Here is a 17,436-nt window from a genome sequence, read left to right as displayed (position 1 = left end):
TTGTCGCCACACTGGCAAATGGTCTGAGTTCCTTATGTTCAGGCTTTTTGGGAACTGCGCTCTCATCCTCCTGTCTACAGCCAATGTTCCACGGTTCAGGTTCTCCTTGCCGCAATAAACAAGCCTATAAACCAATCAGAACCACAACACTCAAATCCCCAACCTGAGTCTTCAGCACTAACTGAACTCCCAGAACATTTGGCTCCTGCACCACGCGGCCCTCCCACTAGTTCCCAGCCTTCTCTGGGTTCTCCCTCTCCTGCCGACACGCCCACCCCTCCAATTCCCCCTCCCTTATCTCCTATTTCTCCCTTAGTCACAGCCTCCCTTCCAAGCCTCAAGGCTTTTACCACCCCTTCCCCTTTTCCCTATCTCTTCACTTCACCCCCTTCTGTGGCCCTCAGTCCCTCCTCTGCCCTGTCCGCCATGCTTCACCTCCTCTTCCACGCCCCCCACCCCATGGTCCTCTCCCCTCCTCACTCCACTCTTCCAGTTCCAGCCTTTCCCCCAAAGCTTCCGCTGACCCACCAGGACGCCTCATCCTTTACACCCCTCCCCCCAACCTCATCTTCCCTTACACAACCCCACCCACCTCATCCACTCCTCTATCCCACGCCCCCCAACCCCCACCCACTCGCTTTGTCTGCTCCCGAAACTCCTAACCCTTCTGACCCCTCTTTCCCCTTTGGGAGGTAGCAGGGACTGAAGGTGTTGCCAGGGTTCATGTTCTATTTTGTCTCTAGGACCTGTCCCAAATTGAAAAATACCTTGGCTCTTTCTCTGCCAATCCAACCTCCTATATTAAGGAATTCCAGGGCTGGAGAGATGGCTCAGCAGTTAAGGCGTCCGGGTTCAACTCTCCAAGACCCACGTAGCCAGATGCACGAGGGGGCACACGCATCTGGAGTTCGTTTTCGGTGGCTGGCGTGCCTATTCTCTGTCTGTCTGTCTCTCTCTCTCCCTCCTTCTCTCCTCCCCCCCTCTCTCTCTGTCTCAAATAAATAAATAAATGAATATATTTTTTAAAAATTCCGTTACCTCACTCAGGCCTGCAGTCTAACCTGGCATGATTTGCATGTTGTTATTGTTTCCACCCTCACCCCAGAAGAATGAGAACGGATACAGATGGCAGCTAAACAATACGCTGACCAGACTCACTTAACTAACCAAACTTTTCCTGGGCACAGGCAGTTCCTGACACAGACCCAGGATAGAATTATCAGGAGGAACAAGGAGGTGAAGGTCAAAGGGACATAAGGGTTACTTGTCTTGTAAGGGGTATGGAAACAGTATCTAACAAGGTGATTAATTTTGATAAACTTACAGAAATCACTCAAGGCTCAGATGAAAACCCAACTGTTTTTCTAAACAGGTTACAAGAGAGGCAGAGGCCACAGTACTGGCTACCCATTTTATTTCCCAGTCCTCACCCTATACTAGGAAGAAACTAAAGAGGGCAGAAGAGGGGCCTTAAGCTCCCATTCAGGATCTAGTGAAAATGGCTTGGAAGATCCTTAACATCCAAGTAGAGGCAGCCGAGTCCTCCCAAGAGGCTCAGATGCAACAGAAGGCAACCCTACAAGCCCAAGCCTTGATAGCTGCCCTGAAGCCATCAGTCTCACGGCAGAGGGGAAGAGGGAGTTCTAAGCCCCATCCCGCCAGGGCACAGTCTCGGTCCACCCCACCAGGGACATGCTTCAAATGTGGCCAGGAAGGCCACTGGACCCCTAAGTGCCCTAATCTACCACCACCCAAGCCATGCCCTGTATGTCAGCAATCAGGTCACTGGAAGTTGAACTGTCCACATGTGGGCTGGACCTCCACAAAGTGAGGCTCTTCAAACTCTCCCAGCATTAGAGCTTCTTGGGTTGGCAGAGGAGTGACGACGCCCTAACTCAGAGTCTCCCATTACCCTCCCTGAGCCCAGGGTAAAGCTTCAGGTAGTGGATAAGTCCATCACCTTCCTGGTGGATACAGGGGCTGCCTTATCTGTTTTGCCTGCCCATTCGGGGACATCAGCCAGGTGAAGATTGACAGATAGATTTTACCCACATGCCAGCCACCCCACAGAAATTCCCACTATCTCCTTACTCTAGTTGATACTTTTACAGGCTGGATTGAGGCTTTCCCACCTTTCAAGGCAACTGCCAGTGTCATGGCCCAGATACTTCTAGAACACATCAGACCAAGATCTGGGGTCCCATTGACTATCCAGACAGACAATGGCCCAGCCTTCACTTCCAAGAATGTCTCACAAGTATTAGAGCATCCAACATATCCTGGAAACTACACATTCCTTATCGTCCTCAGTCATCAGGTAAAGTGGAGAGGGCCAACAGTCTTATTAAACAACAGCTCACCAAACTCTCTATTGAACTTAAGCTGTCCTGGCCCTCCGTTCTCCTTGTTGGTCTAACCTGCTTACAAGCTGCCCCTCGCTAGGCTTAGCCCTTTCGAGTTACAATATGGGAGACCATTTCTGCTCTCTAATCAACTTGCAACCCAAAGCCCCCCACTGTCTACTAACTCCCCTACCTCTCCTTTCTGAGCTCCCTTCTCCGTTCACATGCAGATAGATCCCTACACATCAAGGATGACCCTTCCTACCTCAGACCCTATCTCACCTGGGATTCAAGTCTTTCTTAAGCATGTCGACTCTAGAGTACTCGAACCCAGGTGGGACGGACCCTACACTGATCCTTACCACCCCCTAAGCAGCTAAACTTCTCGGGCACTCCTGCTGATAGCTGATACCACTTCTCCAGGCTTAAATGAGCTTCAGGACAAAATGGCTGGTCTGTACAACAAACAGGTTCTACCTCCCTTAAATTCTCTAACCATCCTGCCCTTACTTAGCCTAGATCCCACCCCCTGGGCTACTGACTGCACGTCACCTCCTTGTGAGTTCCAATTTCAGGTCTGGTCCTTAGATGACAAAGGACGACAAACCACCCTACTCAACTACACTTCATGCCTTTTAGTTCCTGCAATACAGTCCACTTAACTTTTTTGTTTGTTTGTTTTTTCAAGGTAGGGTCTCACTCTAGCCCAGGCTGAACTGGAATTCACTATGGAGTCTCAGGGTGGCCTCGAACTCAGAGTAATCCTCCTACCTCTGCCTCCCGAGTGCTGGGATTAAAGGTGTGCACCACCATGCCCGGTGCAGTCCACTTAACTTTTAATGCTGTTTGTGCATGCCATCACCAATGTTCCAATCCCAAGCACCTGGCAAAGCTGCATAGCAGCAGTAGGATTCTACTACTTTTGGGGATTACATGGGAGGGCATCAGGCCTGGTGGAAGGAGGCCTAGGGCACAGCCTGATGACAGCTCAACTCTCTTCTCAAGAGCTAACTGACCTAACTAAAAGACTCACAGAAGCAATAGAGACAGGTCCAGCTGCCATTGCTGGCACAGGTAACTCTACAAAACAGGAGGGCTCTAGACCTACTAACCACATAAAAAAGGGAATGTCTCTTTCTCAGGAAAGAATGCTGCTAGTATATAAATGAATCAGACCTGATGGAGACCCAAATAAATTAACACACTCCAGATACTGGGTGAAGACCCCAAATGCTGCTTCACTAACCAGACATCCTCTCCAAGCTGGTGGCAATCCACAACTCTACACTTGCTCACCCCACTTATGAGTCCATTAATAATGATTTATTTTTCTTCTTCTTCTAATAGCCTCTTGCCTCCTCTGCTTCCTCCAGGAGTGCATCTGGAAAGTTTCACCGTCGACCAGATGCCCTTATACTCATATGTTCCCTTGAATACAGACCTGCCAACTTCCGACTCCTCCCGCCCCCTCCGTCCCCAACCAGCCTGAAGTAGCTAAGACTTCAGTTGGCATCCATATACACAAAAAGGTCAGAATGTTAGGCAGAACCATGCTCAGAACAAAGGACCTAACATGACGGCCATTCCCTCCAATAACCCTATCACCCACATTCCTGACCATGATTGGGACCAACAGTTTCAAGATTCCCCTGCCGGCCAAACAGCTGGTCCCCCTCCCTAGTTGAAACCTTATAAGGAGACCTCTGCTTTCCCCCATCCTTGAAATAGTTACTTTCCTCAGCCTGCCCTTGGGTTGTAGCTAACAGGTCACCACCACCCCCACCCTCCCCTGTAAAAAAGACCTACACCTTAGTCCCGGATGTGACTTCCCTGGCCTCACATCTTGGGACCAGTGAACCTCACCCAAGAGCTGTGCCAATAAACCTGAACTAGCCTTACTAATCTGGTTTGATCTGGTTCCTTGCTGCACGCAAGCCTTTCAGAAAGCATCTGTGTGAAAGGAATGGTATCTCTATAGGCAGTCATCACAAGTGTTGTTAGTTGTACAGGAATTACCTTTCCAGAAGCTTCCACCAGACTCGAGAGTCCGAGGCCTCCTTCCCCTTCCTGTGTCTCTATAACTGTCGTGTCTTTATAATTGTCTGTGTCTTCTATCCTGCCTCAAATCTATACTGATGGGACACACTATCACCATCTCTGGACCTGGGTCTTTCTGTGTAAAGTGGAGATAGCTGCGGTTCACTTTATTGTTATCACAAGGTATAAGCATGCTCAGAACAGTCAGACCTTTCATCTCCTAGAGTCTCTGCTTGGAAACTGATTTCTCAGAAAGAATGCCCTTAGAGAGGGAAGGGGGTCTTTTTATAGTAGTTATCTGGGCCATTCTATTGAATCCTGTGCCGGCCTGCAGCACAAGAGTCGAAACAGACCCCGAAGGAGGAATGGATCTGAGACAAGAACACAAGGAATGGAGCCAAGACAGGTTCTGATCAAGGCTCAGGTTTATTCAGGCAGTCACAAGCTTATATACAGAATAAACAAAAAAACTTTCTTCACAATGCCTACATGCCTAAAGTAAGCTTCACCAGGGCCATACAATAATTAATGTCTTTGTGCTTCATTTCGGCTGTAGGATAAGGCCTCTGTGCCTTAATTGCCTCTGTGCGTTAATTGCCTCTGTGTCATGAGATCAAAGAGCACCTGCAGCTCCCAACAAATCCTATTAGAATAGATGGAGTGAGCGGCTCACTCTCTTGTAAGGCAGTAAATTTTATAACATCATTTGTCCTCCCTGAGACTGACCATTTAGGGGAGGCACCAGGGGTCACTAGAAGTTTAATCCCAGACTTGGGAGGCTGAGATAGGAGGATCACCATGAACTTAAGGCCAGCCTGGGCTACAGAGCGAGTTCCAGGCCTGCCTTTCTACAGTGAGATTCTGCCTCAAAACAAACCAAGACAAACAAGCTCTAATTGTATAAGACATCGAAGGGTAGCGGGCCAGGTTCCAAAAGAGTGAAGAATCTTTTTTATTTTTAACTTTTTTGTCTCTGCAGTGACGTCCCCAGAAATCCGAATGCCTACCTAGTAAGTTCCTAGGGAGGTTCCCTCTCAGGCGCCCAGCTCCGCAGGGGCCGAGGACCCAGGACCGGAGCCTCCCGCCCCGCGGCCTGGCAGCGCGGCGCGCCGGCCCACCGAGACTTCCGGCGTGGCAGACGGGCCGGAAGTGGGGCTCGCGGCGCCTGGCCCGCCATTGTGTCTCGGTCCTCGCGCCCTGGGCGTCGGGCGGCCGCTCGGGCGGCCTGGGGTCTCTCGGCGGAGCTGGGTGGCGGTGCTGCGGCGGACGCGTCCAGGGAGACCTGCGGAGGCCGGAAGGGGAAGCCCGAGCGCCCGAAGTGAGTCGGACCCCAAGAGTGCAAAGCGCAAAAACCTGCTCGAGATGCGCGGCTGAGCGCTGGGGCAGGAGGGGCAAGAGGACAGCCCGCGCCACCTTCTGTGTGAGATTTCGGGATAGAGTTCACAGATACATCCCCCCACACACACACTTTTTTTTTTTTTAACGAAACTGAGGCTCAGAGAAGACTGCTAACCCAGGGATCCCCAGTGCATAGGGATTAGGAGTCACCACTACACTCAGGTGCTGATTTTTAAATAGCATGGATAACCTGGATAAGTGTTTCCCCCAACTGTCAACTAAATTAACCACATTCATTTGTTTACCACATCAGTGCCCCTATGTGTCATGTGTACACGCGCGCGCGCGCACACACACACACACACACACACACACACACACGACTAGAAACCAGCCTTTTGAGTCGTCCCAGAAAGAAAGACATCTATCAGTGTAAACTGCAATTAGAGGTGAGAAGTGATCTGGCAGAACTTTGAGTAGAAAATGTCCTGTGCGATCACTGAGACAATTACGACTGATGAGCGTGGAGAGGGCAGAGAGGCTTTGGGAGGTGTAGAAAAGAGGGACTCCTCCCCCTCCCCTACCCCACCCCCGTTTCCTCTTTGGTGGCCCTCAACCAGTTTGGAAGGCATGACTAGTGAGTTGTGTATAAAATAGTTAGAAAACAGTGCTATAATGACAGATAATCTCACCAGACCTAGGCCGTCAAGAATTTCTTGAAGAGAAAATGGTATTTCTTCTGGATCTTGGTAGATGAGGAAGAGTTTGTTATCTTACAAAAAGCAAGAAAAGCCCAGCACTCTGGAGGCAGAAGTAGGAGAATTGCCATGAGTTTGAGGCCACCCGGAGACTACATAGTGAATTCCAGGTCAGCCTGAGCTAGAGTGAAACCCTACCTCAAAAAAAAAAAAAAAAAAGAAGAAGAAGCCGGGCGTGGTGGCGCATGCCTTTAATCCCAGCACTTGGGAGGCAAAGGTAGGAGGATTGCCATGAGTTCAAGGCCACCCTGAGATGACAGAGTTAATTCCAGGTCAGCTTGGACCAGAGTGAGACCCTACCTCGGAAAAAAAAAAAAAAAAAAAAAGAGAGAGAGAGAAAAGAAAAGAAAAAAGAGCTGGATGTGCTGGTGCAGGCCTTTAATCCCAGCACTCTGGAGGCAGAGGTAGGAGGATCACCATGAGTTCAAGGCCACCCTGAGAGTACATAGTAAATTCCAGGTCAGCCTGGGCTAGAATGAGACCTTACCTTGAAAAACCAAAAGAGAAAAAAAAAAGAAAGTCCCAACAGGAAAGTGTGAGGCTTTTCCCCATGTTTCTAGAATGTTAGTCTCAAACCTCTACCAGTAGAAGAGGTTTTTAAATTTTTTTTTTTTAATTTATGTGCAAGCAAAGAGAGAACATGAGCACACTGGGGCCTCTTGCTACAAACAAACTCTAGATGCATGCACCACTTTGTCCATCTGGCTTTACATGGGTAACAGGGAATCAAACCTGGGTCACAGGCTTTGCAAGCCAGCTCCTTTAACCCCTGAGCTGTCTCTCCAGTGCCCCTGTAGAAGAGTTTTGAGCATACACCCCAACAATTTGTGTGAGCTTCAGTGTGTGTTGTAATGTTAAATAGAAGCTAGTACTTTCATTTGTATCTTATGGACTACCAGGACTTGCATAGCCTACATTGGTGACCAGTGCTGTCTTTCTAATTTGTATGCTTGGGAAAATTGTGAGGATTGACTGAAACAGGTCTAAGACTAGATTGTGAAAGGTGAATGCAAAACTTAGGCATTTAGGTTTCATCCTATAGGTGATTGGAGCCATGGAAAGTTGAAAGGAAGTCACTTGGATACATTGTTCTAGTTGGTTTTTTGTGTGTGTGTGAAGCTTCACTTTTTAACTGCAGAATCTGTCATCAGCCTGGGCTGAGTACTGCAGAGACTCTTGATTGTTCTCTCCATCTTTCTGTAGGCAACAGTTCCTTCACTTCTCCCTACTATGAAAAACAGCTCCTGAGATCTGAACTACAGACCATTATTTGAATTGTACCCACTGCAGCTGGAATTAGCTTCTATTCAGAGTAGTAATTACCATGGAAGGCAGAACTTTAGGCCTCATCCCCAGGAGTGCTGTGTTCCAGAAGCAAGGGGTGCACCTGACTGTGAAGCAGGAGCCAGGAAGCCAGACCTGGGGACAGGGTTTCCGTCTCCAGAAGAACCACCCTCCTGTCTGTGAAATCTTCCGGCTGCACTTCAGGCAGTTATGTTACCATGAGATGTCTGGGCCTCAGGAGGCACTGAGCAGGCTGAGGGAGCTCTGCCACTGGTGGCTGATGCCAGAGGTCCATTCCAAGGAGCAGATCCTGGAGCTGCTGGTGCTAGAGCAGTTCCTGAGCATCCTGCCTAGGGAGCTTCAGACCTGGGTACAGCTTCATCACCCCAAGAGTGGTGAGGAGGCTGTGGCCATGGTGGAGGATTTCCATCGACATCTCAGTGGACCAGGAGAGGTAAGCAATTGATGTGATACATCTAGAACCATCCTCTAGCATTTGGGCTAACCTTAGGATAGGTATGCTCTGTTCCTCACATCTCAGGATTGTTGGCCTTTGGGATTCCCAAGTTTGTTCTGTGGCTAGAAGGGAAATAGTTTTGTACCCCAATCCATAAACAAAAATGCATGCTGGGCAGGGTGGCTCACACCTTTAATCCCAGCACTTGGGAGGCAGAGGTAGGAGGATCACTGTGAGTTCGAGGTCAGCCTGAGACAACATAGTAAATTCCAGGTCTGACTGGGCTAGAGCAAGACCTTACCTCAACAATCCAAAAAAAAAGTACAAATCCCATCAAGCATGTTTTTGATGATGGCATGAGTTTCCCCAGCACTAAGCAGCACACACATCATTTCCTCTGTGTAAACAAGCAAGCACACATGAACTTGTTGACCACAGGGCTTAGGGTGGCTAGACCCATCCATGGCACTGATACATGGCTAATGTGTTTAGAATGCTGTTTATTAAGACACTTTTCCATTTAGTGGAAGGAGGATTTCTTTTTCTCACTTTGTGTTGCTGAAGGCTAAAAGTCTCAGTGTTCTTGTCCAAGGGGTCCTGCAGAAGTTAATAGTCACAGCCCAAGAGAATGGCTCAACAGTTGACAGGCAGGGCAGCTGAACACCATTGGCTCTAGTGAAAGGAGTCTAATACTCCGTTTCCTACACTGCTACTACAGTCCAGTGCTGTCTTTCTGAAATACAAACAGGAAGCAGATACTTATAGATGATTGCTCATGTTGCCACAGGAAGAGCATGGATGTGTGTGTACGTTAGGGCTGGATAATCCCTGCTGGGCTCCCAAATGATACAGATTGAAAAAATGCTTTTGTATTTTGTTTCTTATTTTAGCTGATAGGAGGCTTACAAAGTAGCCAGTGTACTATTTATCTCCTCTTGACAAATGAGGTGTGCACAGAGAGGCTGATGACTCATCCAGGATGAGACATCATCCCTGTTGCCTGACCACAAGATTACTACCAAGGGTGGGGATGAGGAATTTGTAGCCTTTAAGTTTGAAGCCACTCTCAATTCTCTGGAACATCATTTTGGAATGAGAACTATAATGAGTTTGTTTTTTGAGGTAGGATCTCACTCTAGCCTAGGCTGACCTGGAATTCACTCTGTAGTCTCAGGGTGGCCTGGTTACCTCTGCCTCCTGAGTGCTGGGATTAAAGGCGTGCACCACCACACCCAGTTTGGAATGAGGTTTTCATGCTTGAAGGAAAGAAAATTAGGTTCCTGAGTCCTAGATAATAAATCAAACTGTACCAGAGATTAATTGTTGTTGAATCACCAAGTTAGGTATCACAGTGCAGGTAAGTTCTACCTTCTGCCCATACCCATAACTGCTACATTGAAGAGCTGTTACTCCATTTATAATAATCATCTAGGGGCTGTGGGGTTGGCTCAGTTGGTAGAGCATTTGCCTAACATTCATGCATCCCTGGGTTCAGTCCCTAGTACTCCATAAACCAGGCATGGTGGTATAGGCCTGTCATCCCAGCCTGTGGGAGGTAGAGACAGGAAGATCTTTTGTTCAGGGTTAACCTCAAATGCATAATGAGTTCAAGGCCAGCCTGAGATACATAAAGACAAAATGGGCTGAAGAGCTGGCTTAGCAGCTTGCCTGTGAAGCCTAAGGACCCAGGTTTGATTCCCCCGTACCCACATAAGGCAGATGTACAAGGTGATGCATGTGTCTGGAGTTGGTATGCAGTGGCTAGAGTCCCTGGCATACCCATTTTTCTCTCTGTGTATCTGCCTCCTCTCTCAAATAATTGTTTTTTGTTTTTTTTTTTTTTTAGTTTTTATTTATTTCAGAGAGAGGGAGAGGGAGAGAGGAGATAAATGGGTGCACCAGGGCCTCCAGCCACTACAAACAAACTCCAGACACATATGCTACTTTATGCATCTGTCTTACGTGGGTCCTAGGGAATTGAACCAAGGTCCTTTGGCTTTGTAGGCAAATGCCATAACTGCTAAGCCATCTCGCCAGCCCCAAAGTAAAATATTAAAAAATAATAATAAAACATAAGAGCCGGGCATGGTGGTACATGCCTTTAATCCCAGCACTCAAGAGGCAGAGGTAGGAAGAGTGCTGTGAGTTTGAGGCCAGCCTGAGAATACAGAGTGAATTCCAGGTCAACCTGGGCTAGAGTGAGACTCTACCTCAAAAAACCAAAGTAATAATAGCAACAACAAAATTAAAGGTAAAAAGACAAAACAAAGGCTAGAGAGATGGCTTAGCAGTTAAGGCACTTGCCTGCAAAACCTAAGGACCCATGATCGGTTCCCCAGTATCCATGTAAAGCTAGATATACAAGGTGGCATATGCATCTGGAGTTCATTTACAGTGGCTAGGGGCCCTAATGTCCCCATATTCTCTCTCTCTCTCTCTGCCTCATTCTGTCACTCTCAGATAAATAATTAAATATTAAAAAAAAAAAACACCTCCAGTTAATATCCTGGTTCTACCAGTGAACCATTGCTATTGAGATACATATTAAAAGAGAACATCTGCTGGTGTGGTGGCTCACACCTTTAATCCCAGCACCAGGAGGCAAAGGTAGGAGGATCGCTGTGAGTTCAAGGCCACCCTGAGACTGCATAGTGAATTCCAGGTCAGCCTAAGCTAGAGTGAGGCCCTACCTTGAAAAACCAAAAAAAAAAAAGAGAGAGAGAGACTATCCCTTAACATTTCAATAAATGTAGCCAAATAGAGCAAGTCCAGCATTATTTATTTCAGAAGTTATTTTCATCTCATGTTTGTTACGTACATGCAAGAGCAAGTGAGCTTCTAAATGGTTTGGGTTTCCCACCATCGAAGATGCTCTTTAAACCCAATTCTGTTTCCTTTTATCTAGGTTTCAGCCCCAGCACAGGAACAGGAAGCTCATTTGAAGGAGAAGACAGCTCTGGGTGCAACAAAGGGCTCTTCATGCCCCAGTGGGAGCTTAACCCCTGAAGCCCATGTGGAGCCTCAAAACTCAAGGACACATCACCTCCCCAATGCATACTTTGGTACCTATCTCTCCATTTCTGTCATCAGGTCATTTTTCTCCCTGGAGTCATCTTCCATTGGCCAGTCTTGCACTCCACTGAGATCTTACCTTGGTAGCTGGTCTCCTTCCTCAGTGACCATGTCTATTCCTTTTGTTTATTTTCCAATTATGCATGTCAAGTACATATCAGGAAATATACTTCTGAGCACCAGAGACAACTATTCTGTGACTTCTTGAAAGAATTGTATTTAGGTGGCAAGACTCACCGTATATGTGAGTAGCAGCAGCCTCTTAGCCATAAAATGTGGATCACATCTAGAATCTCCACACGCAGGGGGCCCCTGGACTGCAAGGAGTGCTATGAGCTTGTGGTCAGCCTGGAACTACAGAGTAAAATTCCAGACCAGCCTAGGTTATAGAGTGAGAAAAAACAAAACAAAACAAAAAAAAACATGGGCTGGAAGGATGAGTTAGTGGTCAAGGAACTTGCTTGCAAACCCTAAAGACCCATGTTCCATTCTAGAGTACCCTCATAAAGCCAAATGCTCAAAAGTGGCACATGCATCTGGAGTTCGCTTGCAGCAGCTGGAAGCCTGTGCCTGCCTATTCTCTGTCTGTGTCTCTTCTCTCAATCCATCTCTGCTTGCAAATAAATACATAAAAATACCTTAAAAATAACAAACAACAGAAAAGATACATATGCATGATGAACCACAGCCATGATGCAGACATTGTGGAAGGTAACCTCTGTAAAAAGACAAGATCATTGAGAGATAGAACAGGGGCAGGACACTTGAGGAAGTAACAGGATATTTTATAGTAAAAACTAAATGAAGGCTTTATTGTTTTTTACGAGAGAGAGAGAGAGAGAGAGAGAGAGAGAGAGAATGAATTGGCTTACCAGGGACTCTAACCAGTACAGTTAAACTCCACACACATTGGCCACCTTGTGCACATGCGTCACCTTGTGTATCTGGCTTACACAGGTTCTGGGGAATCAAACCTGGGTCCTTAGGTTTCGCAGGCAAGTGCCTTAACCTCTAGGCAATCTCTCCAGCCCCTTTTTCTCCCTTTCTCTGTCTTCAAAGTAGAGTTTCACTCTAGCCCAGGCTGACCTGGAATTCACTGTGGTCTCAGCATGGCTTTGAACTCTCAGTGGTCCTCCTACCTGTGCCTCCTGAGTCCTCTGTTTGAAGACTGCACTACCATGCCTTGCTAAGTAGATCTTCCTTCAGACAAGTTTAAAGAGAGTGCTGAGAGGAATCCCCAAATCTTGGTTTGACTAGATGCCACCTCTTATGCCCTCCAGGGAACTTTCCAGCATACTTGGGATGAGGTCTATAGGAAGAGTCAGTGTATGAGGAGATTTCTGGATTTCCAAATCTCCTCCTTGGCACATAGACTTGTGGAGCCAAGGGCAGGCCTTGACTCACTCAGAGCTCTCTTCCCAAACCCAGCTGCTGCTCTTCCCCAAGTGGATGACCCAGAAGACCAAGCAGTGGCCACTGTGCATCAGATGACCAGGCTTCAGGTGAATGTGGCACTATGTTTGTTCTGATTCTCATGCCTGGAGACTACCTCCAGATTCTGCCCATCTGATATAGCTCCTTTGGCTTCTGCCTAAGGCTTTCCCTGGAACCAGCTCTCTGCTACTAGTTTCTAGACGACTCCTAGCCATGGGCTTGTCATTTCCCGTATGTTGTCCCAGTTCCTTTGCCTTGCCCCTTTATCTCTGAGGACTCCGCCTTTCTGGATGGAACTGTTCCTGAGCAGTAGAAACTTGTCATTTCAGGAGACTGCAGTGAATATGGACTGTATGCAGAAAAGGTGGAAAGGCTTGAAACTGAAGGAGAAAGTCTTATTCCAGAACATGATGCCACAAAATCACAGCATCGCCATATTGGGTAATGATTCTCTTCCCCAGTAACCACAGTCTGCACTCACTCTGTCTGTCTGGTTTTATATGCATTTTATTTTTTATCTGTTTGAAAAAAGAGGCAGATAGAATGGGTACATCAGTGCTTTCAGCCACTACATACAAACTAGATACGTGTGCCACCTTGTGCATCTGGCTTATGTGGCCCTGGGGAATCAAACTTGGGTCCTTTGGCTTTACAGACAACTTTCCAGCCCTATCTAAAAGTTTTTAGACAGGCTTTCATGTAATCCATGCTGTCTCACCTTCCTAATGCTAGGATTTCAAGCATGCTGCATCATGCCTTGTTTATGTGGTGCTAAGGAGTGAACTCAGGCTTTATTTATTTACATGAATTTTTAATATATTTTATTTATTTATTTATTTGAGAGTAAGAAAAAGGCAGAGAGAGAGAGAGAGAGAGAGAAAGAATGGGCATGCCAGGGCCTCCAGCCACTGCAAACGAACCACAGATGCGTGCATTCCCTTGTGCATCTGGCTTATGTGGGTCCTGAAGATTCAAACTGGATCCTTTTGTTTTGTAGGCAGACACCTTAACTGCTAAGCCATGTCTCCAGCCCTACTTGAATTTTTTTTTTTCCTACTTGAATTTTTAATTTTAAGCTTTTTATTTTTTTGGTTTTTATTTTATTTATTTATTTATTTTTATATTTTGGTTTTTTTTGAGGTAGGGTCTCACTCATTGTAGCATAGGCTGACCTGGAACTCACTTTGTAGTCCCAGCCTGGCCTCAAACATACAGCAATACTCCTACCTCTGCCTCCCAAGTGTTGGGATTAAAGTCACACACAGCTTTTTTTTTTTTTTTTGAAGCAGCGCTCACTCTTCCATCATCTCTTCTGGGAAGTATGTAAGCATGCAATGTCATGTTTGGAAAAGAGTGGAAAAGAGTGTAGAGTACTAGTACCTTTCTCTAACGAGACAGCATCATAGTGCTTCAGGTAGAAGGCACTGTGCTGCCTACCCTAGGCACTCACTTTCTGATCACCCCTCCACCTAGGTGGTGCTGGCCCAGTGTTCCTCTGTCCTGATAACTCTTTCTCATTTTCCTCTACTGACCATATTTCTTCTGTTTGATTTTCTATCCCTAAATATACAATCAAGGTATGTCATATTTCCTGCCCCCTTTGCAGTGTTGTCTCATTCTCTAACCATATGTGACATTTTCAGCTACCTTAGGCTCTTGATGATTCCATTTTCCACAGCAAAGCAAGCAATGAGTAAATTTGTTTTCTTGTTTCTTTTGGCATTAGATAAGAACAGGATGGAAAATTCTGAGATTACTCCACAGCAGGACATTTCTGAAGGATCAGATTCATCTGGCAAGTCCTCAGAGGGCCTCTTTGGAGTGGCTGCTGCTGGACCAGAAGCTGAACTTGTGTGTGAAGATGCTTTAGCACAGCTGGAAGGACAGCCCTCCAGTGTAAAAAGGAGTGGGCCAGAAAGTGAATTTTTGGAAATTACAGGGGAGGATAAGAACAATTCTACAATAGACAAGTATGAGGAATACAAGGGTATGGAGGAACATCCAAATTTGTCCTCTAGCCCTGTTGAATATCAGGGTGTTCCAAAGACAAAGAACTTCTATCAGTGTGATGAATGTGGCCAAATATTTAACCAGAGTTCACATCCCATTAGCCACCAAAGAATTCACAGTGCAGAGAAACCCTGTGAGTGTAATGAATGTGGTAAGACTTTCCAGGAGACCTCTCAGCTGGTTGTACATCTCAGAATTCACAGGGGAGAAAATCCTTATGAACACAGTGAATGTGGGAAGACCTATCGACAGAGCTCTCTTCTCTTTCAGAACCAGAGACTCCATAATGGACAGAAACCTTATAAATGTAGTGAATGTTCAAAAGCTTTTACTCACGGTTCCCAACTTACAGACCACCAGAGAACCCATACTGAGCAGAAACCTTGGCAATGCAGTAATTGTGGAGAAGTGTTCATTCAGAGCACAAGTCCTATCCAACATCAGGTCCTTCACACTGATAAGAAACCCTACAAATGTAATGAATGTGGAAAAGCCTTCTGTTCCAACAGAACTCTCATTGATCATCAGAGAATCCACAATGGGGAGAAGCCTTATGAGTGTATTGAGTGTGGCAAGTCCTTTAGTAGGAGTAAGTGTCTTCTACGACATCAGAGCCTCCACACTGGGCACAAACCATACAAATGTAATGAATGTGGGAAAGCCTTCCATCAGAACTCCCAGCTTGTTGACCATGAACGAATTCATACTGGAGAAAAGCCTTTTGAATGTAGTGAGTGTGGTAAGGCTTTCAGCCTGAGTAAATGCCTTATTCGGCATCAGAGGCTTCACACTGGTGAAAAGCCCTATAAATGCAATGAGTGTGGCAAATCCTTCAATCAAAACTCTCACCTCATTATACACCAGAGAATTCACACTGGTGAGAAGCCCTATGAATGTAATGAGTGTGGGAAAGTGTTCAGTTACAGCTCTAGCCTTATGGTTCATCAGAGAACCCATACTGGTGAAAAGCCCTATAAATGCAAAAATTGTGGAAAAGCATTTAGTGACAGTTCACAGCTTATTGTACACCACAGAGTTCATACTGGGGAGAAGCCTTATGAATGTACTGAGTGTGGGAAAGCCTTTAGTCAGCGTTCCACTTTTAACCACCACCAGCGAACTCATAGTGGGGAAAAGCCCTCAACTTTGCTTCAGTCTGTATCATAAGGTATGGTTCTTGGAGACAGAATTCTGAGTTGAGCTTTGTTACAAGTCAGATGCTTGCCTTAGTCTCTTTGAACCAATAATTAAGGAAGCTCCTTTAACCACTGAGCCATCTCCTCTGAACAAGTAATCAAATTTGACCATTGCTTAGTGCTTTTCACTGGGTTACTAAGATGTCAAACTTAGTGCAGTCCCTTCCCAGTGGGGAGAAAGTGGAGACCACACATTTTATTCTAGTTTTCACTTTCCTTCCCCCCCACCCCGCCCCTTGAGGTAGGGTTTCACTTCAGCTCAGGCTGACCTGGAATTCTCTATGTATCTCAGGGAGGCCTCAAACCCACGGTGATCCTCTCCTACCTCTGCCTCCCAAGTGCTGGGATTAAAGGTATGCACCACCACGCCCAGCTGTTTTTATTTTTTAAACTGTCTTGAAATCTATTGTATTGCTTAGTTTTGCATTCCACAATCAGTCATTTTCACATAGAGAGATTGTACCTTCTGTTGTTGTTTGGTTTTTGTTGTTGTTGTTGTTGTTTTTCGAGGTAGGGTCTCACTCTGGTCCAGGCTGACCTGGAATTAACTCTGTCATCTCAGGGTGGCCTTGAACTCATGGCAAGCCTCCTACCTCTGCTTCCCAAGTGCTGGGATTAAAGGCGTGTGCCACCACACCCAGCTAAAGAGATTGTACCTTCTAACTTCTGAATATCTTTACACAGAGATGCAATACAAGACTCAAGACTGATTTTTTTCCTACCTCTTGACTTGCTCTCAACTTTTTTTTTTTTTAAGCAAGGTCTGTACCCAAGCTGACCTAGAACAACTTCTGTAGACCCAGGATTGCCTCAAGGTCATGATGATCCTATGCAGCCTCCTGAGTGCTGGGAAGATAGGCATGAGCCTCCTTATCCAGTTTGCTCACATTTACTCCAATGTGTGGTTTACATGTATGTTCCCTACCTAGAAAACTTTTTAAAAATTTGTTTGATTTGTATTCCCTCATTGTCTTCAAACTCCATCTCATTTTTGTTTTTGTTTTGTTTTTCAAGGTAGGATTTCACTATAACCCAGGCTGACCTGAAATTCACTATGTAGTCTTAGGGTGGCCTCGAACTCACGGTGATCTTTCTACCGCTACCTCCCGAGTGCTCAGATAAAAGGCGTGTGCCACCATGCCTGGCATTCCATCTCTTTATTTTTTTTTTTTAAGAGATAGAGAAAGAGACAGCAAGAGAAAGAGAATGGGCATGCCAAGGCCTTCAGCAGCTGTAATGAATTTCAGGTGCCTGTGCCCCCTTATGCGCATGTGTGACCATTACACGCTTCTGTAACTGCATCTGGCTTACATGGGACCTGGAGATTCAGACATGAGTTCTTGAGCTTCAAAGGCAATCACCTTAACCACTCCAACCTCTCCATCATTTTTAAGGATGTTCTTCAGCTGCTTTGTTGTTAATATACCTCAGTGCTTTGAATAGATGGTGCTTCCAGGAATAGCTGCTAACTGTTGTAAATTCTTCTTGATGTGGGTGTATATCTTCAC

The 17,436-nt window shown here is 46.2% G+C and overlaps 1 protein-coding gene across 4 annotated transcripts; it reads left to right on the top strand.

The window, feature by feature from the left end:
- Positions 1-5,561: 5,561 nt before the first annotated feature.
- LOC101613820 (zinc finger protein with KRAB and SCAN domains 7) lies at positions 5,562-17,033 on the top strand. 4 transcript variants are annotated; one of them, XM_045136488.1, is made up of 6 exons: positions 5,562-5,697; positions 7,679-8,213; positions 11,122-11,278; positions 12,717-12,790; positions 13,052-13,163; positions 14,449-17,033. In XM_045136488.1, the coding sequence occupies exons 2-6, from the start codon at positions 7,800-7,802 to the stop codon at positions 15,897-15,899; spliced, it is 2,208 nt and encodes a 735-aa protein (XP_044992423.1). In that variant the 5' UTR covers positions 5,562-5,697; positions 7,679-7,799; the 3' UTR covers positions 15,900-17,033. The 4 variants fall into 4 exon arrangements, with proteins under 4 accessions (XP_044992423.1, XP_044992425.1, XP_044992424.1 ...); XM_045136489.1 differs by having other exon boundaries at positions 5,679-5,799; XM_045136487.1 differs by lacking the exon at positions 5,562-5,697 and adding an exon at positions 5,884-6,166.
- Positions 17,034-17,436: the final 403 nt, after the last annotated feature.

Source organism: Jaculus jaculus, chromosome 17, assembly GCF_020740685.1.
Source record: "Jaculus jaculus isolate mJacJac1 chromosome 17, mJacJac1.mat.Y.cur, whole genome shotgun sequence".
Taxonomy (NCBI): domain Eukaryota; kingdom Metazoa; phylum Chordata; class Mammalia; order Rodentia; family Dipodidae; genus Jaculus; species Jaculus jaculus.
This window is presented reverse-complemented; position numbering and strand designations above follow the sequence as displayed.